General features: G+C 34.2%; 1 protein-coding gene across 8 annotated transcripts in view; it reads left to right on the top strand.

Moving 5' to 3' along the window:
* Positions 1 to 10,753, top strand: part of LOC106080248 (ras guanyl-releasing protein 3-like) — a 103,702-nt gene extending 92,949 nt beyond the window's left edge. For 5 of the 8 annotated variants that reach the window (XM_013241580.2, XM_056022388.1, XM_056022387.1 and 2 more), the window contains 7 exons: positions 57 to 158; positions 496 to 611; positions 1,656 to 1,794; positions 2,195 to 2,231; positions 3,508 to 3,600; positions 4,971 to 5,221; positions 10,123 to 10,753. In XM_013241580.2, the coding sequence (XP_013097034.2) occupies positions 57 to 158; positions 496 to 611; positions 1,656 to 1,794; positions 2,195 to 2,231; positions 3,508 to 3,600; positions 4,971 to 5,221; positions 10,123 to 10,293 (909 nt within the window). In that variant the 3' untranslated portion in view covers positions 10,294 to 10,753. Of the gene's footprint in view, positions 1 to 56; positions 159 to 495; positions 612 to 1,655; positions 1,795 to 2,194; positions 2,232 to 3,507; positions 3,601 to 4,970; positions 5,222 to 6,732; positions 6,759 to 10,122 lie in introns of all 8 variants that reach the window. The other 3 variants (XR_008776798.1, XM_056022389.1, XR_008776797.1) reach the window with 3 other exon arrangements.
* The last annotated feature ends 12,350 nt before the right edge of the window (positions 10,754 to 23,103 follow it).

The raw sequence follows: 23,103 nt of genomic DNA, 5'->3' as shown, positions 1-23,103 counted from the left end.
AAAGTATTTTAGCAAAAAAAAAATGTGTTTATTTTTTTTTCTTTCCCATTCTGTAGCCAACAACTCCGACCAAGCCTGTGGTGTTTGCTGATTGGCTGCTGGGGCTAAGTCCACCTGACTCGGATACCATCAACAAACATGTCCATGACATGGTAGAGGTGAGTGTTCCCTGTGATTATCTTTTGTCTGTCTGTCTGTTTGATTGTTTGCAATACCAAAGTCCTCGTAAGAAAGTATTTCAAGCACTTTTTTTTTTACCTTCATGTGAAATAGGGGTAAAAATAATATAATATGTAAAGCTTGATATTATAATTTATTTTACCAACAATACTACTCCTATTTGTATTCACTAAGCAAATATTCTTTTTCTTCTAAAGTTCTTAATGTGCAATATGATATTAGATGTTATTAATAAGATTGTGTTGTTGTTTTTTTCTATATATGTATGCTATTAAAAAGAAGTTGTGGTTTTTTAAGGGTTATTTTTTTTAATAGGCTGTGTTTAAAAATTATGATCTTGATAAAGATGGATTTATCTCCCATGAAGAGTTTGACTCCATAGCTGGTAACTTCCCCTTCATTGATTCATTTTGTGTTCTGGATGCAGACAAGTAAGATTTTTTTCTCTCTAATATTTTTTTGTTGTTTATAAACATAGAGAGTTGAAATGTATGTCTAGAACTTGGTATGGTGTAGGAAAAAATTTAGTATACTTAGATGTTTTTTTGTTTTTTTTTAAATTTAATTCATACTATGTATGCTTACAGACATTGTCTAATGTTTTCATATGGTCAGGCATAATTTTGTAATAGAAAAATGCATTCATTTGTTGCACACTGTTACTTACATGAAGCGAAGGACAATTTTTAAAAAAACTGTATCCTTGTGATAAGATAAGTCACAATATGTAACCTAATATATTACAGGTATAACAATTTCACCCCTAGAGGCCTCAGATGTATAACAATTTCACCCTTTTAGGCCTCAGATATATAACAATTTCACCCCATAGAGGCCTCATATGTATAACATGTATAGGTATAATGATTTCACATCCTAGAGGCCTGAGAGAAGTAAAACAATGTCATCCCCAAGGGACCTTGTGTAACAGTTTCACCCCCAATAGGCATCATAGGTATAACAATTTTATCCCCTAGAGGCCTCAGAGTTATAAGAATTTCATCCCAAAGGCTCTTCAGAGGTATAACAATTTTGCCCCCTAGAGGCCTCAGAGTTATAAGAATTTCATCCCAAAGGCTCTTCAGAGGTATAACAATTTTACCCCCTAGAGGCCTCAGAGTTATAAGAATTTCATCCCAAAGGCTCTTCAGAGGTATAACAATTTTACCCCCTAGAGGCCTCAGAGTTATAAGAATTTCATCCCAAAGGCTCTTCAGAGGTATAACAATTTTACACACCCAAGTGTCCTTAGAGATATAAAAATTTAACTCCCAAGTGACATCAGAACTAAAACAGTTTCACCCACAGAAAGCCTCAGTCAATGTACCAATAGGTTGTAAAAAGTATGTTAGACAAAGTGGTTGAAAATTATTTTTTTTTATTGTGTATTATTGTCATTGACAGTTTTCTGTTAGTGTACTGTGTATCTGCATTTAATTGATAAGATACTTAATTATTTGGTTCTATCTCATCAGAGATGGTATGATAAGCAAGAGAGAGATGAAGACCTACTTTATTCGAGCAAACAGCCATGTGCTGCGCAACAGCTTTAAACATGCCTTTCATGAAACGACCTACTTCAAGCCAACATTTTGTATTCATTGTACTGGATTGGTTAGTGGACACTTAATAGTAGTAAAAGATCATGTTTAGAATTGTGGTTGTACATTTTGAGGATTGTATTTTGTTTTTGTTAGTCAGATTTGGCTGGTTCATATTGTGATGCAAATTTTTTTACAGTAAATTACAATTTAATTGCTTTGCATTGTTAAAATAAAAGATAAAGTGTTGTTTATGAAAGACTAAGGTTTAAAATAGACTGTTTCTACTGGATCTAGTAATTTTACACTTAGGCTTGGCTTATTCCCTAAAATTGGGAACTCTAAAGTGAATTCTGCTAAATTGGCATTGAACTTTGACATGAAATATTTTGTTATTATAATTTTTAAAAATATTTTTAAATGTTTACTTTTCTCACATTAATGAATGACATTTTTTTGTTTTGCTTTTTCAGCTGTGGGGACTCATCAAACAGGGTTGGAAGTGCAAAGGTCAGTAAACTCTGAACTTAGTTTTATATAATCAGTACTAAACCCTCTCCCACCCTTCCCCCTTTGTCTTTGTATCTTTCTGAGTATTTTATTACATTTTTTTGTATTTGTAAATTATGGTTCAATGTTTTTAGTTTTTGATGTATCATTACTACTTTTTACTACTTTAGTTTTTAGTCTTCTGTCCTGAAGTGTCTCTAGATTTATGATTTTACTAATGGTGTTAAGTCACATATCTCTTTGTTCCACATTGAAACTGGGCAATGTAACACCCATATAACAAGCTGTTTCTGTGGTGTTTAGCACTGAGGCTTTAATCCCCTGCTGTTCTTGGCTTTACTGTAAAGTGAAATTCCCTTGCAGTTCATTGGACAGGTGATGTTTAACTTGGGTGTCATGTACTTGCATATACATATATAGTTCATCCATCGAGGTTCAATGATAACCACTTTTGTAATCCAGGGGACTGAGGGCATTGCACTGGGGTTTTGTGCCTCCTCATGTGGCTGGCGAGACCTATGTAAGCCCCTACTGTACAGCTGCACACTGGGCAAATTATTCCAGCTGGAGCTAGTGTCATTGGTCTTGCTTTTTTTCTCTGGTGCTTTTCTTCTGCCTGCACCATTCTCTTGTCCTCTGCAATTTGTGTGCCAGTTTTCACAGCGTAACACCATAATGCTCTGTCATGTGCTTCTGTCACCCAGGGTGGAAGGGTCAATGCTGAAGACTTTCAGAGAAGCTTTGGGGATGCCCCTGAAGCATTTTTTCCACCTTTGGAGCACTTTCCTTCCCTTAATTTGCCATACAGAAGTCGTTAAAGAATGGAGGGGTATTCCATTCTGCAGACGTGTCCTGCCCATCACAGCTTTGCAGGCTTGCTCTTTGAAGGACTCCAGTATCAGCATTTTTAGGTGTCATTTGCTTGGATAACAACCAACCGTCTTTACTCTCCCCAACTAATGTCAGGCATTGGTTGGTCTCAAGGAGGTCCTAAAGGACCCACCAGGATTTGAAGTTTCCTCAGTAAAGCATAAAGCAAGTCAGCTCTATCTCAGGACACTGATGTCTGCTTTAACCCTTGAGATCTCACCAGGATTTGACGTTTCCTCAGTAAAACATAAAGCAAGTCGACTCTATCTCAGGACACTAATATCTGCTTTAACCCTTGAGATCACTGTCTCAATCCCAAGAAACTTCTACACAGTCAGTTTATCTCAAGAACTACTTTTACATCTTCTGTTTTGAAGTTAATTAATGTCTTCCATTCTCAACTCAGATTGTGGTATCAATGCCCATAGACACTGTAAGGACCAAGTGGTGATGGAATGTCGGAGTAAGGGAAACAAGAGGACAGAATCTATGTCCAATGGTATGTACTGAGAAATCTTTTTTTATTCTGCAATAAAAACTCTATGTCTAGGTTGGGATACTTTTATCTTGTTCAAGGGTAAAATTTTAAAATGAAACCAGAATCTAACCTTAAATTTTTTTTATCTAATCTAATTATCTTATCTTATAAAATACAAACATTTATTCAAAAAAAAAAAGATGATTACATCCTAATCATGTTCCTATGTTAATCTAGTCATGCATGTTAATAAATGACTTAAGCTCTGACAAGTCAAACGCTAGTTGTTGGTTTTTCTGGCTGTGTCAGGCAATCTATTCCATGCTCTAGAAGCAAACCTTGTACAGTGTCTTCTGACAGTTTCAAAATAGTGGTAGGGCAGTGTTCAAACCATTTGCTTTGTTGCCAACAAGTGACCAAAGATAGTCAATATTAAACTTGATCAGTTACAGTAGCTATTGATTTGAGACTGTTTGCTAAAAACAGAGAAATATCTTCATCATTAATTTTTTTATTAATGAAGAAAAGGGAAATAAAATAGTAACAAGTAGTGTTGTCATTTGTTAAAAGTTTAAAAATTCAGAGTACTGAATGTTTCAAGAGTCCAAACTTTAAATACTTGTTTTGATAGAATATCCTCTAAAAGTTCTGAGATTTGTTTTGTTACATTATTTTGTAGCCCATTTTTGTTGTATCCATTTGTGTGCAACTTTTAACAAATATTATGTCTCATAGAACAAAGATATATTTAACTGAAAACTGTTTCATTTTGTTACTTTAAGAAGACTTCATATGCTCATTTTATCTAAATATTTGTCATTGTTTGATGCATAGGGTTAGTCATTGAGTTTGAGATGTTAAGCTTGGGAAATATTATGCAGGACCTGATTTAGACTTATGCCCTAAGCTATTTCCCATATGGGTCTCCTTGTAAATAACATAAGGCCATTTTTCCCTTGCTATTTCCTTAACATGATTGAAAATATCTCTTGAAGCTCAACTCTCTTAGAGATTGTATTACTTGCAAAACATTCTTGCTCTACGGGACAATATCTCCCAAATAGGGCATTAACTCTTTCTCTCCTAATTGACGATACCATCATTGATTTGACCCCATTAAATTAAATTGTTGTTTAATTTTTAAAAATTTACTTTGTGTTGTATAAAAAGAGCATGCATTCTCCTTTAACTCTTTACCAACTAAAACATTTTCTGATTACAAACGAAAACGTTATTGAAGCTGAATCATAAAAGGGGATGGAAATAGAGCAAACTGAAGAATTCCTTTGAAACGTGGGAAAATAATTACGGAGAGAAAGAGTTAAGAACAATTCATCTTTACATAACTAAGTAGATCATTCTCATTAGTTGTGTCATGTCTAAACTTATAGGTAAAGGACCTCATGACCTAACCATAACTGCTAAGCGTAAAATCTCACAGAGACACCTGAAGAGGTCGTCCCCGTCCCACACCTGCCAGCAGTCCACCCAGACGGAGGGCGCTGTGCTGCGCAGGTCCAGCAGCCTGAAGGTGATGAACAGCAGCAACAGCCATCGCAACCATCGTGACTGTACGCTCCTGGATGGAGAGTACTATGAGGAGCAGGCGCTGCTGTACGAGAGGCTGCTTAAAGCGGAAGAGGTAATTTTTTAATGGTTGCATGTTTGTGCAACACAAATTGAAATTTGAGAAAACAAATTGACAGATCAATAAAGTAAGAACAGGTTTCCCTATTTTGTTTAAAATGGTGAGTCTTCTATTTAATTTAAACTAAAACAGAGAAGACTCACTTGACAGTTTACAGTCTCAGAATCAAAAATTGATTGAAAAATAATATCTTTATTTCCACATTAATTGTATCCAGTTTATTTATACTCTTTGTTATATATATATATATGTTGCTATTTTGTGGTCACAATGACAAAATAGTTTGTTTTTTATTTGTTAATTTCTCTGCCAGTGTGACTTAAATATATATCTCTTTGTTAGCTGTTGTAAGAAAAATAGAAAATATAGTTCTATACTTTTAGATGTAGACTTTAGTTTGTGTTTAAACTGTCATTGTTCTATATTGAACTGCTTTTAAAATCTGTAGGCTACTTAATGTTTATATTGTCACTAAATAATAAATCATGAAACTTGCCAAGCAAGTGAAAATCTTTTAACTGTGCTGGACGTGGAAGGCAAAACGTTTTGATTGCGCAAAATGGACACACAAATCTACTGTATAAAAAGAATTATTGTAGCATTAAGAACTTTTTTTTTCTTTCACCTTATTTTATTTGGATACATCTTTTTTTTTTAAATAAGCGACATTGATGCTGAATGGTTTTCAAAGTTTTTTCTTTTCTCCTTGCTCAAAGTCAATTTGACTGATACTCAGACGTCACAAGTGATTGACCAAAAAGTTTTCATTCTGTCTCTCGCTTCCCACAGACCTGTATGTCTCCTACAATGTGAGACTCATTCATTTCATCAGTTTGACTTTCCATTTTGTTTATGTGTCATCTTATTTCTTGGTATTTTGTGACATGATCCTATAACAACCTAAGTCACTATTTGTTCCAATTATGTTCAGGAGACCTTCATGCGCCAATTGGACATGAATTGTGATGTGTTCTCTTGGTGAATCCCAAGAAGTTATGAAATAAGAATAGAGAGATAGGTTGATCTCCATCACAAAATTCAAATTAAATCTGATTGACTTTTTTAGCTGAAGCTGGGCAGTGTTCATATATTTTAATTGAAGTTACACATTAACCAAAGCTGTCTTGTGCTCAGCTCCTAGGCTTTAACTGAAGTTACACATTAACTAAAGTTGTCTTGTGTTCAGCTCCTAGACTTTAACTGAAGTTACACATTAACTAAAGCTCTCATGTTTAGCTCCTAAGCTTTAACTGAAACAGAAAATTAATAAAAAAAAAATATTATTAATTGGTATAAAATACATAATTGTTACTGTTAAGAAATAGCAAATCTTCTTTGTTCTTTGTTCTGGTTTTATTCCCTTTCATTAAATGTTTACACAATGACAGTATTGAAATACATTATACAGAGTTTTGTTTCTTTCTGATGCTAGTCCTTCTCTGTTTGACTGTTTCCTTTCTCTGTGTTTGTAGAATGTCATGTGACTTTCTTGTTTTTGTTTGTAGCCAGTGGCATATCAAGAGGAAGTGCAGTAAGTTGCTCTGTTAACACTATTTCCACATTCCCATCCAAACCAAGTTTTGTAATCATATTTTTTTTTCTTTTGTATATAAGCATCAATTCTTATCTCCCTTTAGTTTTAGTGCATTTATTTTTGTTAGCAGTTTCATTCATTAGAGTTAGTCCAAACCATTAGATACAATAAGCCTCTGTTAGGTATCCAAATGTAGATATTGAATTAGTTAACTGTTCTCAAATGACCTTTCACAAACACCTGCTGGCACACAGTTGCTAATGACCTTTCATTTAGTTGTCACTTATCATGAAGTTAACTGACACTCAGAACTAAACAATTGAGCTATTGACACAATTTTTTTTATAAATATATATTTGTGTGTGTTGTAGCAAAACAAATATATTTTTTTCCTTAATAACTGTTGTGAACTTACTAAACACTCACATCTCTTTCCCCTCCCCCTGTTTATATGTACAGTTATATATTGCTATCACTATTTCCCCTTTACAAGACATACCAGTAGTGCACTAAAAGTCAATACTTTTTCCATAACTTCCAATATTCTGAAACCAAAACTTAGACCCTAAACCTGACTGTCTCCTAATCCTGAGGGACACTGTCCCCTTTTTCTTTTCTTACTATGGAAGTAGCTCTAGATCTAATAAAACTTCATGTTTCTCTTATCCATCAAGGAGGCACGGTGGCTGAGTGGTAAAGCACTTGGCTTCTGAACTAGGTTCCTGGGTTAGAATTCAGGTGAAGACTGGGTTTTTTTAATTTTGGGATTTTTAGGGCACCTCTGAGTTGGTCATTGTGCTGGCCACATAACATCCTCATTAACTGTAGACTGCAGAAGCAGATGACCTTTACATTGTCTTCCTTATAGGTCACAAGGTCTCAGTCCAATTGAATTAAAAGTTTTATTTTTCATGTAATTCTGACTCTAAAAAGTCTAAATCAATCATACTCTAGATCAACTTAATGATTGTGAAAGGCCTAGACCTACAAGTCATTAAAATTGCAAATTTTCAGAAATTTTTTCACTTAAAACCATACAAGGTCAATTTAAACACATTGGCAATGGCTATATAAGTTTGTAGTTTGATAATGATTGTTTAGTTTGGTTCTTTTTAGATTCTGACACATTTTTTCATGTACTAGGCAAGTACTGAAACATAGGTACACCAGCGTAGCAGCTATTTTGTAAAATATCGCAAGATGGGACAACTGCTTGCTTGATTTTTAATGATCCTTTTTTTTATCTTGAAGTGGTCACACACTATATGAATATCACTCTGGCAGTGTGGTTGTCACACTATTACAGGATCTAGCCAATCTTTTGTTCCACTCAAGCTTGATGCAAGTCCATCAAGAAATTAAGCACAGGAATACAAAACTTGAATTAACTTGATTATTTTACCTTAAAAAACTTGATTCATAAAATGTACAAATAAAATGTGTTTTTCTTAATTGTAATATTGAATCGAATGTTTCACTAAGACTACATTTATCAAACAGAATGCATAGACCAACCCAGAATCTATTATCATCTTCCTTTAAATAGTTTTGAGAATCTCTATTCTTTATTTTGTCATTAAAAGTTCCCCTTTCAGACCTACTGGTCTATAGGGCTAATGATGGAAAAGTCATCTGTTTCTGTGGCCTACAGTTAATGAGGGTGTCATGTGGCCAGCACAATGACCAACTGCCTTTACTTTTCCCCAACTAATGTCAGGTTAGAGCTGAGTGGACTCAAAGATCTCAAAATTAAAAATCCCAGTCTTTACCAGGATTCTAACCTGGGACCTCCAGTTTGGAAGCCAAGTGCTTTACCTCTCAGCCACTGTGCCTCCATTTAGTCTATTAATAATAATCTGGAAATTCTTAAGCTGATTTTAGCTGTCCTAGTAAAAGTGAGAAAAGTGACATCCTGCCAGCAAAGACCTCTGCCCCCTGCACTTGCCAAATTGGCATGTGACACTGAATAGAAGCATCATGTCTATTTAAGTTTCCAACACACTTTCAACTTGCTTATATCATAATCTGTATTCTTGACTGAGTTCTAGTTTTTATATCAGAACTCACTCCAATCAGGCATGTTTTACAAAAAATTTTTCTGTATGGAATGCTAAACACATTGAACCTGACACATTTTCTAGAAGCAATTTACTGTACACTCTTGCTGAATATGCTGTTGCACTTGTGTGTTGTATTCCAGTTGTGTGTTGTATTTCAGTTGTGTGTTGTACTCCAGTCCTCTTTAGCTCTTTCCTTTTGTTTTTTTTTTCGTGTTATTTGGTAAATGACATTTTCTATTAAGTGCCTGTTTGTTGTGTTTTTTAAGACATTAAACTGTTGGACATTTCTTTTGTTAGGCTAACATATCTTGACTTTGTTGAAGTAGGCTGTTAGTGAAAATAGGCCAAAATGCAATGAACTGTATTTTACAAAGCTTTATGAAATATATTTTATTTTATTTTTAGTATGTTTCAGCTTTTTAAATGTTGTCATTTGTTGAACAATTTCTTGTATAAATTTTAGATGTTTTTAAAACACTTTTTCTTTGTCCTTTGTGTATAAACGTATTCATTATAGAAACTTATCTGCTTTCCTTCATTTCCTCTTATTGTAATTTTATGTAAAGCTGTAAGCTCTGGGGTTTTTTTAAATGTTGTATATCAGTTTTAAGACATATTTGTGTTAGATGCAGTAAAATATGGACCATACCAATTTGGAGTTAGCACAATATAAAAAAAAAATCTACTTGAAAATGTTAAGTGGTTATTTAACAATAATGTGCTAAGATGCTAAGTTTAGTTCTTTTTTTTTTTTTTTTTTTACTAAATCAGTCTAATGTAATTTCAGACTTTAACGTACTTATATTTAATGGGTCTACATAAACTTTTGCTTTCTCTCTGTCTGTCTGTCTCTCTCTCTGTCTCTGTCTGTCTGTCTCTCTTTCTGTCTCTGTCTCTCTCTCTCTCTCTCTGTCTTGAAAAATATTTAATGCCTAGAAAAATGCTAAAAAAAATTGTTGAAATTTAGAGCTAGGGTTAGAATTAGTTGTTTGTTTTCACAAACAAAATTTTTTTTTTCAACTAAAATCCTAAAGTCATAACACTTTTTTGTCTTAGATCATCTAATATTTAAAAATAACAAGATAACATCAAAAATTACTTTAAATTATTTTTTAAAAACATTTTCCAAAAAAGAAATGAAATAAAAAAAGTATTACCTGTAGACATATGAACAGCTGATTATTGATTGGGTAACTCATAAGAAGTTTTAAATAAAGTAATTGAAAATTTCTTTTTTAAATTCTGAACTAATGTATAGCTTTTGTATCAATAATATTTCTATTCTCATTTCTTTTGTACAGGCCCGTGAAAAGCTACTAGAGGAAAATTCTCGTCTTCGCTCAAAGTTGGATATTGCCAATGACCAGATCTCACTACTTAAATCTCACATTGGAATCATTCGTCAGAATACCATAGCCTTCATCCTGGAACAGATGGATGCGCTACACATGCAACGTGACACTGAAGTGTGAAACATTGAACAGGATGTATATCCACTTGAAAGGGGTCGGAAAATGGTTTCCAATCATTCAGACCTAGCAGTTAAACATCTCATTCATTTGTGGTGGGATCTAAACCATTCAGGTCCAATACTTTACTGGCCAGTTAATAGCAACAGAAAATGCATCAAATTTTGTCCATTTTCTGATAAGATGAATTTCATATCGTAACCTGATTCAACAGATGGTAACTGGATAGAGGGTTATTTTTTCTTTGGAGATCTCAACTTGAACCTTGCATGCAGGACCATGCAAATGTTGGGAACATTTTTGCTTTTTGGTAGCTGCTCCCATCTATTGGACAGGAATCATGGCGATGATGAAACCAATGGAACTTTAACACACACTTTCACAAGTCTCAACTTTTAACTGAGACATCTTGGAAAACACATGCGTCCCAGTCTTCTTATTTATGTCTCTACTATTTTTTTTTTTTTTTAATGGCAGTTTGTACAAGTTACTGCCCCCCCAGTAATTCAACTTCAGAGATATTGGCAATGAGGCGACTATGACACTTGCCTATATAAATTTCATTATTGACTGAGACATTTTAGCATACACACCCAAGGTCCCATTACTAGCATGGGACCACTTGATTAGTTAGCATATATTTATTTGTCATCTGATCAATCTGACCAATTGAGTGTGTGCTTACTCCAAAATTGCCTTCAGACTAAGGCATATGGAAATGTACTCAGCTTAGATCAGGAATGCAAACATTGTTGAATTTTTCTGTAATAATCTAAAAGATTGGTGACCACATATCATTTTATAAACATTGAAGAAGGGAGGAAGAACTGGAGCTCTTCACTTCTGATGAACAACTGGATCTCTTCATTTCTGAAAAGAAGAAACGTGTGAAAACTGGAGCTCTTCACTTTTGAAAAGAAGAAAGTGTGAAATGAGTATGTAACATTTCAAGATATTAGAAAAGGGTACCTTTGTACTTTATGTCTATGACATGCTGTCTTTGGTGAAAATATGATTGTTATTCATCAAAGATGGACTTCTATTACATTACATTATTGTGTTCTTTTTTTCAGAACATTTATTTAAACCCTCACAAAAAAAAAACATGTCAAATGATATTGTAATTATTTTTTCAAACAAGGCTTAATGCTGGACCAACAAATTTACTGAGATGACTGGATATATTGTTAAATTTGAAACAAAATATTTCACAATATCTACATTACAATACTCAACTACAATGTTCTTAAATCTGTTTTCTTTTAGAAATGTTGATAATATCAAACTGGGGGGGGGGGGGGGGTGAGTTGGCACAAACTAGGAACCCATTGACTTATTGTAAATAGACAATAGTTATGTGCAATGCTGTTTATGTCCTAGAGAAGAAATAATATATTTATATTTGTCTTATGTGATTAAATTTCTCATTGAATAATGAATTCTTTGTTTACATGTCACTGTTCATAATAATTTGTGATCAGATTTATTATTGAGACAATTGAAAGGATGGTCGGTGGATCAGTTTGTTATGTTAGACAAATTTGACTTAAACTTGAACTAATATATATATATATATATCCTTCTGTCTCAAAAGACAATAGATGCACTCCTATGACTCACTGTTATATGTTATTATTAAGTTTTGATAGAATCTCAAAGTTGACTTTCTGAACATACTTGAAAATGTTTTTAGAAAGAAGTTTCAATGCATTTGTTTCTACAAATAAAGAAAAAAAAGAAACTTTGTACCTTTAATTAACTTAAATAGCTGTTTATCAATTATTAAGTTGTCCATGGACCATCATAACCTTTTTTTGTGTGCTTTCATTTTTACCAACATTTTCCCCACAATATTGACCATCTTTAATATATTTAAATAATCATTAATTGTTTTTTTTTAGGTTAGTTTCATTCATGAGTTTTCAAAAAAAAACAAGCCAAACATATTCTTTTACTTGTTTTCTTAGAGTGCATTGAATTGTTTTTAAAAGCCAGCTTAAAATGTATTGAGTATTAGGTTCAGAATGGTCATGTGATCAGGACATCCTTTGATTTCATGACTCATTCATCTTTGAAGCCTGCATCTGAACTTTTCTTATTTCATATGCAAGGATAAATTGTACAAGTGCGCCTTCTTTCCTAGTGCTATTACAGCATGGAGCAGGCTGCCTGAATCAGTCAGGAATACCAATGACTTGGCCGAGTATAAACCTCTAATTATCATGCACAACTTGATTAACTCATGGACGTTATCTTTTTTATTGGAGGAACATCTGTAATATATTAGATTTTCCTGTAACCCTATAGCCCCAGAGGGTTGTGGTTGCTGAGCAGTAAAGCTCTTGGCGTTCAAACCAAGAGGTCTTGGGTTCGAATCTTGGTGATTTTTATGAAGCCTCTGACTCCACCCAAAGTAAAGGTGGATGGTTGTTGTGCTGGCCATACAACTCCCTTGTTATCCATCGGCCATAGAAACAGATGACCTTTACATCATCTGTCCTATAGATTGCAAGCTCTGAAAGGGTACTTTTCTTCATTGTACCATAACCCCAGTACATCCAGCAGTGTTTTTTCATGACCAATTCTGATTACTTTCTATTTCTGACGTAGCACTCTAGTATATGACTACATTGTAATACAGATAATCTAACACATAATTTGCTGACTCCTTCCTTTCCAAAGAAGTGTGCCATGTACTATGACAATTCCTTTGAATTTTCCCTCTAGGAAAGTGTATCAGTGATAGTTTCATTGAACTGTGCTGAATGTGACATTTCTGGACCCTCTCATTTGCAAATATGCAGTGTGTTTGTCTCATCTTTGCCAGATATTCATTGCTTCCAATCAATGCTTCCTTTTTGTTCCCTCTGAAATAGTTGTGTGAATTTACTGACTTCATCCATTTCCTGCCATTGATATTTGGATAGTCACTACTAAAGTGTCAAATTGTACTAAAGCTATTGTTATATTTGATTGTGGAAACATGATATAAAAAAAAATACAGATGTGAATTTGGGAAATTCATGTATCTCGTGTAAAACCTGTTATTTAACTAATATGTAAAACTAGAAATTTGATTTACCTGCGCCTTCTTTTAAATCAACATCATTTTGTTTCTTTTCAAATTTTGTTTTTACAATTGTTTTACATTTCCCCCTTTGTTGACTGCTTTTTTTGGTTTTCAAAGAAATAATTCTTTTTTCATACAAATTACTATTTTGGAAACTAAGCTTCAGACATTTACTTTTATTTAAATTAGTCTACATTCCATTCAAATCATTTTTATTATGTTACAAAATTATCTAATAGTTTGAAAAAGAAACTTTTCAAAATGTACAAGACTTTTGTGTTAACTTTGAGGAACTATTAATTCTTGCTTACGCTAAAATGTGTTTTCAACAAACTCAGTGGGCAGCTTTTTTTTACTCTAGTCTTTAAGTCTTGCATTTTCCTGTGATAATTGATTTGGAATAAACAATGTAATCCTAACCTGTATATGGGAGAATAACTTTTATCATACTTTTTAATTAGAAATTACATTTCTTAGAAAATGAACCTTTTATTGAGGAGAACTTGACATTTGACCCAGATAACTTCCGTGGTGATTCTGTATATTTCATTTTGCCATTTCCCATTTAAAAATTGCTTAAGTTTTGCTCATGAGGCATGGTGGCTATGGGGTAAAGCTCTTGACTTCCAAACTGAAGGGTCGTCTAATAATATAGATTCTAGTCCAAACTGGCTGATTTGATACATGTGTTAGGTTTTTTTGCTTGGTTCATTAGGGGTTACTTACAAATGATTGCTGTAGATCTTTAGTAAACACTTACTGATAACAAATATATATTGTAAAAGAATCCAGAAAAACTTAATCTCTCATAAAATTACAGGTTTATTATTTATATACAAAACACTTCGTGATAGCAAACAAAAATCCGTCCTCTACTACTATATGATAACAACTGTCTAACTTAAAAACACCAATATGAACACCAGTCCAGGAAATAATCCTACTGACTAGCACACACTCTGTCACATACAAGGAAGCCTAAAACTTTCAGTTCTCGTCACTTGCCGACTTTTCACATTCATAACCTGGGAGTACATAAACAAACTTTACCTTTACCTATCCCTTAGTCTGTTGGACCGTTGGGGCACCAGGCAAGACTTGTCGACCGTCTTTCTCCATTCCTCCCTTTTTTTTTCCTTGTTTAGAACCTCTCTCAATGGCAGGCCCATCCATTCTTTAATGTTGTCCTCCCATCACTTTTTCTGTCTGCCTCTTCTTCTTTTCCTGGCACTGTTCCCTGAAGGAAGGTCTTTGCAAGCCCCGTAGATCTTGTAATGTGGCCATAGGTTTTAAGCTTTTGTCTTTTTACAATAGTTAGCAGGTCGTCATGGGCTCTGATCGCTGCAGTAACCCTGTCTCTGATTTCTTGGTTTGTGATGCGGTCTTTGAATGTGATGCTTAGGATCCTTCTGTAGCATCTCAATTCCATTGCTAGGATCCTTCTCTCTAGCTCTGCATTCAACGTCCACGACTCGCAAGCATATAAAAATGTGGCCATGACCAGGGAGCGCATCAGTCTGATTTTGGTGCCGAGGGCTAAGCCCTTGTCTTTCCATATTATTTTAAGTTTGAAAGGGCTGCTGTGGACTGTGCTATTCGGGCCAATAGTTCGGGTTTTGTTCCCTCATCTGAGACAATAGCTCCGAGGTATTTGAAGCTGTTAACACTAGTTAGCTTTTCACCTCCAATACTGATGCCTCTTTTAAAGCCCTGATGGCTATTGGCCATAATTTGTTTTTTTTTCGGCATTTGTTTGCATGCTGCTGAAGTCTTGTCAATGCACATCACCAGGTCAGCTAGTTCTTCTTCTGTCCCTGCTAATCATACCAAAATATCAACAAAAAGTAAAATATTCACTCTTGCCATACCTGCCCCTGACAACATGCTATTCTTAAATAAAGTCTAACATTACAAAAGAAAACTTTTCTTTATCATAGCCCAGGGAACAAAATACTTCCTATGGCTTGTTTTAACCATAGGAAGACTTATCAGCAAATACAGTATTTGTGCATCCATATAGTGATACAAATAGTCCTAGAAATATTTACTTCATTTAACCCAGTGTCCACAAACACCTCAAGCTCAGTGGTATTGTGCAGATGATGTAAAGGTCATCTTTTTCTGTGGCACATGGATAACGAGGGTGTTGTGTGGCCAGCACAATGACCAACCGCCTTTACTTATGTTTCCCCCACTAGTGTCAGGTACCCATTAGAGCTGAGTGGACTCGGAGGCTCCCAAAGATCCTGAAATAAAAAAATCCCACTCTTCACCAGGAAAGCCAAGTGCTTTACTGCTCAGCCAATGTGCTAGTGGGCATTGCAAGGAAAATGTTTTGTTGGTTTTAAGAATGTTTCTTCTCAGTGTCACAGAAAACAAAATTCTTAAAAGATTTTTTTATCTTAATATTTTGTTTCTCGTTAAAACATTTTGGTACATGTACAGGGTATTTAAAATTAGTTCACCCGACCTATGCTGTAAAAAGGGCTTGGAGTAGAACTGAGATATGGTACCAGTCTCAACCCAATGCATTATTTTTTATGAAAAAAGGAAATGATATGAAAGAGGTAGAGGCCTAAATACATGTGGACAGATCAAGGGTTGTATGTTATCATTCGCAAATTTTTAGCACTTCCCAATTTCTACAGATTATTTCTTATCTTATGTTACTTCAAAAAAGAAGATGATTACGTACTAAGCCTTTCCCAGGGATATATCTTAATCTACCACTAATCCAGATAAAGTCTATATAAAAAAAAATTTTAGTAGAATTAGAGCTGAATCTATATATAAACTCTAGACTATTGTTTAAAATAACTAACCTAAAAGATTTCAACTAAAATTTAGATCTAACAATTAGATCCCCAAAATGTTATAGTATAAATAGAATGATAGCAAATTTAAGAATTCATAGCTCCCTTTTATAATGCATAGATCAGGAATATGGAAATTATGTTGTAATTAAACCTTTTACTCATAATCTATTCACGCACGACACAACCATAACAATAAAACTTTAGTGGCCATTGAGGTCTATTTGCACCATTGGTAGAAGGCTGGTTCAGCAGAGTGCAAACAAAGCTGACCATTCTTCCTGGTCAGAAACTATGGAGATCACAAGTTTTTGTGTGAAGAACAAAGTCATAGAAATGTCGAAGTTCATTGTGTTTTTCCCTCTAGATTTAAATAGCATGTTGAAAAACAGGGTTTCATAGTTGATTCATTTATCTATTAGGGTTTATAATGATTCTTATTTAGTGTTTGATTTTATTCATCTTAAGAGAGTCCTCATATTCTGTTTTGATTTTCAACAAGACAGAAATGTCAGATACGTTTTATCAAAACTTTAGGCCATTTTGTATCTTTGTCTGTGTCTGTCAGGATTTTTTGTTTCTATATTGCTGATACGTTCTCCATGTACTTGTGATACGTTTCGATGATCTGAAAGAAAAATCTCATCATTGTTGTTGTCTTTATAGTAATATTTGGTTCACACTTTTTTTTCAAGGTACCTGGGACTTTGTTTATAATTGTTGATACTGTTACTGAATTTTAGATTACATTACACTTTTAACTAAATTATCATTGTTTACATACGATAATTAAAATTTTAAAGCCATTGGATAAACGAATGGGTGTTCGAAGAGGTTTTAAATTTTTTCCTACAGTTATACTTTATTTCAAGTGTGATCATTTTGACCTTTTTAGGCTAATCTTTGTTTTAAATAATAAATGATATCAAGAGATACTGTATTTTTTTACATTTTATGAACGTTATCAACTAACATTAGGCCCAATCATGTGCTAATCTTGGCAGCATATTTATTCATATGAACACCAATATTATACTATTATTTTGTTTCACCTTGCACTAAAAAAAAAACTTCATTATTGACTGAGTTCAATTTTTGGTTAACTGTATTGTACAAAGTACAGATTAACTTGCATATGATACTCTAGACCAAAAACTGGTTTTGTTTTAGCTATATTGTTTTAAAGTATCATGATTATATTGTCATTCTTCAGCTAGTGATTAGCAAAGTGGCATACGTCGTCCAAGGAACAAAATGATCTAAAAGTATTTTATGAAGTTTTTTTTGTTGTTTTGAGTTTTTTTTAAAGAATTTCTGCCGACTGAAAGAAACTAGAATTGTGATGGTTCAGAACTATTTATAATTAAGTCAAGAATCTTTGAGGATCAGCATTTTTCTTTACCTTTAAATTGTACATGATAAAACACATTTCTTTGAGCAAGTTATAAAAGAGTTAACTTAAAAAAGAAAACAACTAGCAATTTAAAAAGTATAATTTTTTGTTTGTTTCATTTTATCTTTTTTGTTTTTAAGCCAGACTACCCATTTTTCATTCTAAAGTATAAATTACCTGCAATATCGTAATTGTTTGATAGGACTTAAGTAGGGGGGACTATTTCATATATTATCTTCTTACTGGCTTTATAAATTTCAGAACAAAAAAAAAATGCAGATTTTATTTTCTTTGCCATACAATGAATGCTAGAGCCACAATAGAATCTTAGTTTTGTGACTAGACATGTTTTAATTTACTCATGAAACAAAGACATACTCATAACAAGCTTTCATTCCTGACCAACAATCATTATTTGATCCATGCTTTGTGGCCATTGTCTTATCCCTAGTCAGCTGCCATTATTTGACCCATGGCTTATCGCCATTAGTAGCTTTCTTTTAAAAGATCTTTGATTTATCACTCCAGGCATTAACAACCCATTTTTCACCATCTTTTGTTGATTCACATTCATATCTGTCCTCTGGTTTACTAGGCTATAAGTTTGACTCATAAATTACATTCTTTGACCCTTTAGCCAACAGCACACAGCCAGAATAAAAGTTAAAATAAAATGTCTATTCAAACAGCAATATGTATAGCATTATATGCACCTAGATCTAATAATATTGAACTAGAGTGAAAATTATAAGAGATAAAATAACCAGACTTGTTTAGCATGTCTCCTATGTTACTTTAGAATTGAAGATTATAACATCCTAGCCCAAACCTCCCTCAGATTAATGGATGGCCATGAACATGTTTCTGAAACCAGGAATATAGAGAAGACTGTCCAGAGGCTCAGAGAGTTTATCAAACTGCCATTTTAAGTCAAGACTAACATGACTGTCTCAACCTTTGAAAAAGTTTGTTAATGGAAAAAAACAAGTTAAGGTGCATTGGTCTGTTTCTTTGTCAAAGCAACCATTACTTTACCATTGCATGACTTTAAAATCTATTTTTACCAAAAGTTGGCATTAAGTGACTTGACATCTCTTTCAGAATGACAATACACATTTTATTTCAACATCTATTCAGCAAGTCAGAAGTACATTTAAAACATTGATGGCTGCCTGGTTGTGCACTATGCACTTTGGGACTGTCATTACAAGGGTCCAGAGTTAGAATCTTGCTCACCATCCTCCCCTGCCGTCTTGCACAAGGTTTGGGTTAGGACATTACAATCTTAAATTTTTGAAGGAGCATTCAAAACTTGTAACACAAATAAACAAACAAAAATAATTTTCTTAATATGTAATTTTAACCTGTAAGTCTGAATCCCACACCATATAATCATCTGCTAGATTAATGATGCATCCAATACTTTAATATCACAAAGTTTTTGAGAAATTTTTGTCACTTAACATGATTCCCTTTTTCATGTTTGATATTGCTCATTAATCTTGAAGAACGCCATAGATTCTGTCTTTGACACCTCTATTCTGTCTTGCTGTACAAAGTTACTTACAAAGATCATGTAATGTCCTAGCAGGACAATAATTTTACTTAAGTGATAAATGTTATTTGTTTAAAAGTTATTGTCATTATTTGCTAGTATTTCCAATGCCAATTTGTAAACAATTAAAATTGGATACTCTTATTCACATGTTCATTCAGTTTGCTTGCAATATCTGTACAGTTTGTTTCATTTGATTTGCCCATTTGAAGTACCAATACTGAAAAAGGTTATTACCTGCTTCTGTAACCAGTAAAATTTATTTCTGTGACAAGTCAAATTTGGTTCTATGACAAATTGACTATATAACTAATGTTATTTCATTCCATGTAAATCTTCAGTATTCTTTTCTTTTTTATAAAGATGTCATTTTGTATAGTGATTTTTCTTTCCTATAGCCTATGGCCTACACATATAACAATAGGATATATAATGAACAAGTCCCAGCATCTCTGTGCAATTTTTTTAAAATAAAAAGTTAATGTGTTATCTGATGAGGAAGTGTAATTGTCATTACCAAATGTGATTGTCATTACCATGTGTGATTGTCATTACCAAATGTGATTGTCATTACCATGTGTGATTGTCATTACCAAATGTGATTGTCATTACCATGTGCAATTGTCATTACCAAGTGTGATTGTCATTATCTAGTGTGATTTCCATTACCATGTGTGATTGTCATTATCTAGTGTGATAGTCATTACCATGTGTGATTGTCATTATCTAGTGTGATAGTCATTACCATGTGTGATTGCCATTACCATGTGTGATTGTCATTATCTAGTGTGATTGTCATTACCATGTGTGATTCCCATTACCATGTGTGATTGTCATTATCTAGTGTGATTGTCATTACCATGTGTGATTGCCATTACCATGTGTGATTGTCATTATCTAGTGTGATTGCCATTACCATGTGTGATTGTCATTATCTAGTGTGATAGTCATTACCATGTGTGATTGCCATTACCATGTGTGATTGTCATTATCTAGTGTGATTGTCATTACCATGTGTGATTGTCATTATCTAGTGTGATAGTCATTACCATGTGTGATAGTCATTATCTAATGTGATAGTCATTACCATGTGTGATTGTCATTATCTAGTGTGATAGTCATTACCATGTGTGATTGCCATTACCATGTGTGATTGTCATTATCTAGTGTGATTATCATTACCATGTGTGATTGTCATTATCTAGTGTGATTGCCATTACCATGTGTGATTGTGATGCTGAGCAACATGACAGGCTATCTAGTCTATGATGTCACATCCAGAATTAATAAAATACTCAATTTTTGGACATTGTTCACAACCTTTGAAAAGTCCATTAGGGTATCAGAGTGCCAAAGACATCCACATTATCCCATTGAAAGATAGGCATTGACTGGGAGCTCTTTACCCCTAGTTCTGTCTAAAGGTTCCTTAATAACAGCAACAACTACTAGGATTGGGTTGTAGGGTACCGTGCTTTGGATCACACCCAATAGTGCTCTTGAATCATCACTGCTCGCTTTAAGCAGCAGAAGGCTATGAGGCATTTCTTTGTATTCCTATTCTGATACTGCCACACAGCTGTGTAGGGACTGCAACTCCATAAGCTGCAACAATGGAACAGAATGTGGCAGACTTGAAGGGTCTCACTTCTATCCTCACCCCCATTAGATTAAAAACAAACTCCCCCTAAGGTAACCAGGCCTGGTTCACTCCTCGTTTTCCATTAGATTAAAAACAAACTCCCCCTAAGGTAACCAGGCCTGGTTCACTCCTCGTTTTCCATAAGATTAAAAACAAACTCCCCCTAAGGTAACCAGGCCTGGTTCACTCCTCGTTTTCCATAAGATTAAAAACAAACTCCCCCTAAGGTAACCAGGCCTGGTTCACTCCTCGTTTTCCATAAGATTAAAAACAAACTCCCCCTTAGGTAACCAGGCCTGGTTCACTCCTCGTTTTCCATAAGATTAAAAACAAACTTCCCCTAAGGTAACCAGGCCTGGTTCACTCCTCGTTTTCCATAAGATTAAAAACAAACTCCCCCTAAGGTAACCAGGCCTGGTTCACTCCTCATTCTCCATAAGATTAAAAACAAACTCCCCTAAGGTAACCCGATGGAGGCCTGGTTCACTCCTCGTTCTCCAATCTGCTTCCACTAATGTATGTTACCTCTGAGGTGCCACTTTGAAGCCACAGGAGCTGGTATCTTCAGATTGCTCACCAGTAATAGGAAGAAATGTGGCAATCAGCAAGTTAGTGTTACAAATTAATGGGACGTCTACCTGGATGTGTGGTAGGTGTTCTGGACCGTCGTCCTGATGGTCCTGGGTTCAGACCTTTCCCAGAAGTCCAGCAGAAATTTTGTGCTAGGATGTAATAATCTTCATTACTAGAAATAACAGCCAAAGCTTTTATTAGTCAATGGTACATCAGAACAATTAAAGAAAAGCTGAACATTTAATTTTATTTAATATCAATAAGTGTTGTTTTTTTGGAGGGGGGGGGGAAGGTGATGGTCAAGACTTTTGAAATAATAAAATTATATTTGTTTTCTTTCTATTACATTAACTCATAAAGTCTTAAAATGTGATGATTTTTTCTAAACTAAACGTCCAAATGATGTTTCCTAGGATCCACCAACGTTTTTAAGCTTGGCCTTGTGGGTAAGTTTCTAAAAACCAGTTCTGTGTCTTAAATTAGAGGGTACATATTCTGTTCATTTCTATAAGTTCAATTGTTTCATCCAAAAGGGATTGTGGAAACGGGTATCATAACTCATCCAAATGTTAAGACTTTAACTGGACAGCCTTTCCATGGAGGCAATAGTGGAATGTCTTGTTAATAATTTTATAGAAGGAATGTTTGTAAATAGAAAAAAAAGGACTAATTATCCCCCCACGTGTATTTAAAAATAATTGATAAAAAATCTTTGTGTTTTATATTCATTTTTATATTACTTTTTGTAAAACTGAAATTTAGTGCACAGCTAGAGAGCTTGGAAAAAGAGATAGGGGATTGCGCGCGGTTAATCCCTTTAAAAGTAAAAAAAAAATGTTTTGCAATCAATTTAGCTAATCATGTGTCTAAAGTCAGAATACTTTAGCCATCTGTGATAGTTTGAAACACTGTTGTAATGTTATCCAGATATAATTCATGAGTGATCTACCTTGTTTTCTTACGTCTGCTGAATCATTACACCACTCCATTGTTTTCAAAGTTCTTGGTTCAACTCATCCTGGTGTAGTCCATTCATACAGCAAACATTGAAAGTTGTTTTAACATTATATTGTGACCATTATACATCCTCTCGGTACTATGAATAATAAATTGTTTGTTATACATGAATAACACCTATCCATATATAATAGTTGTAGTTCAATGTCATCTTTTTTTTTTTCCTGCCAAGTGTGTACTTTTATTGACACAATATATGTGAGAGTAGTTTGGAAACAGTTGATTTCTTTCATCTTGTAGTAATGTTCAGGTCTCTCATTTGGCTGGTCTACCCAGAGTGACAATATATTTGAAATCAAGTCAAACTGGTATGTTATGACTACTGCAATGGTTAATGGAGATCTTCACCTGGCATACAATGTTGATTGTTTGTACAACTTTATTTGTGTAAAAGACAAAATTGAGCGCATCTAGTAAACTTGTACAGAATTTCCATACGTATATTTTTTTTGAAACAAACATTCTTGGGTATAAAACATAAGAGCTTGAAACATTTATTACTGGGGGCATGGTAGCTAAGTGGTAAAGCACTTGGCTTCTGAACCGAGGAGTCTTGGGTTCGAAGACTGGGATTTTTTAAGCTTGGGGTTTATAGGGTGCCCCTAATCCCACTATACTTTAATGGGTAGCTGCTAATAGGAGATAAGTAAAGGCGGCTGGACATTGCGCTGGCCGCATGGCACTCTTGTTAATCGTGTGCCATAAAAACAGATATTTACATCATCTGCCCCATTGATTGCAAGGTCTGAA

Source organism: Biomphalaria glabrata, chromosome 3, assembly GCF_947242115.1.
Source record: "Biomphalaria glabrata chromosome 3, xgBioGlab47.1, whole genome shotgun sequence".
NCBI classification, from domain to species: domain Eukaryota; kingdom Metazoa; phylum Mollusca; class Gastropoda; family Planorbidae; genus Biomphalaria; species Biomphalaria glabrata.
The sequence above is the reverse complement of the archived record's forward strand: the minus strand, read 5'-3'. Positions and strand labels throughout refer to the sequence as shown.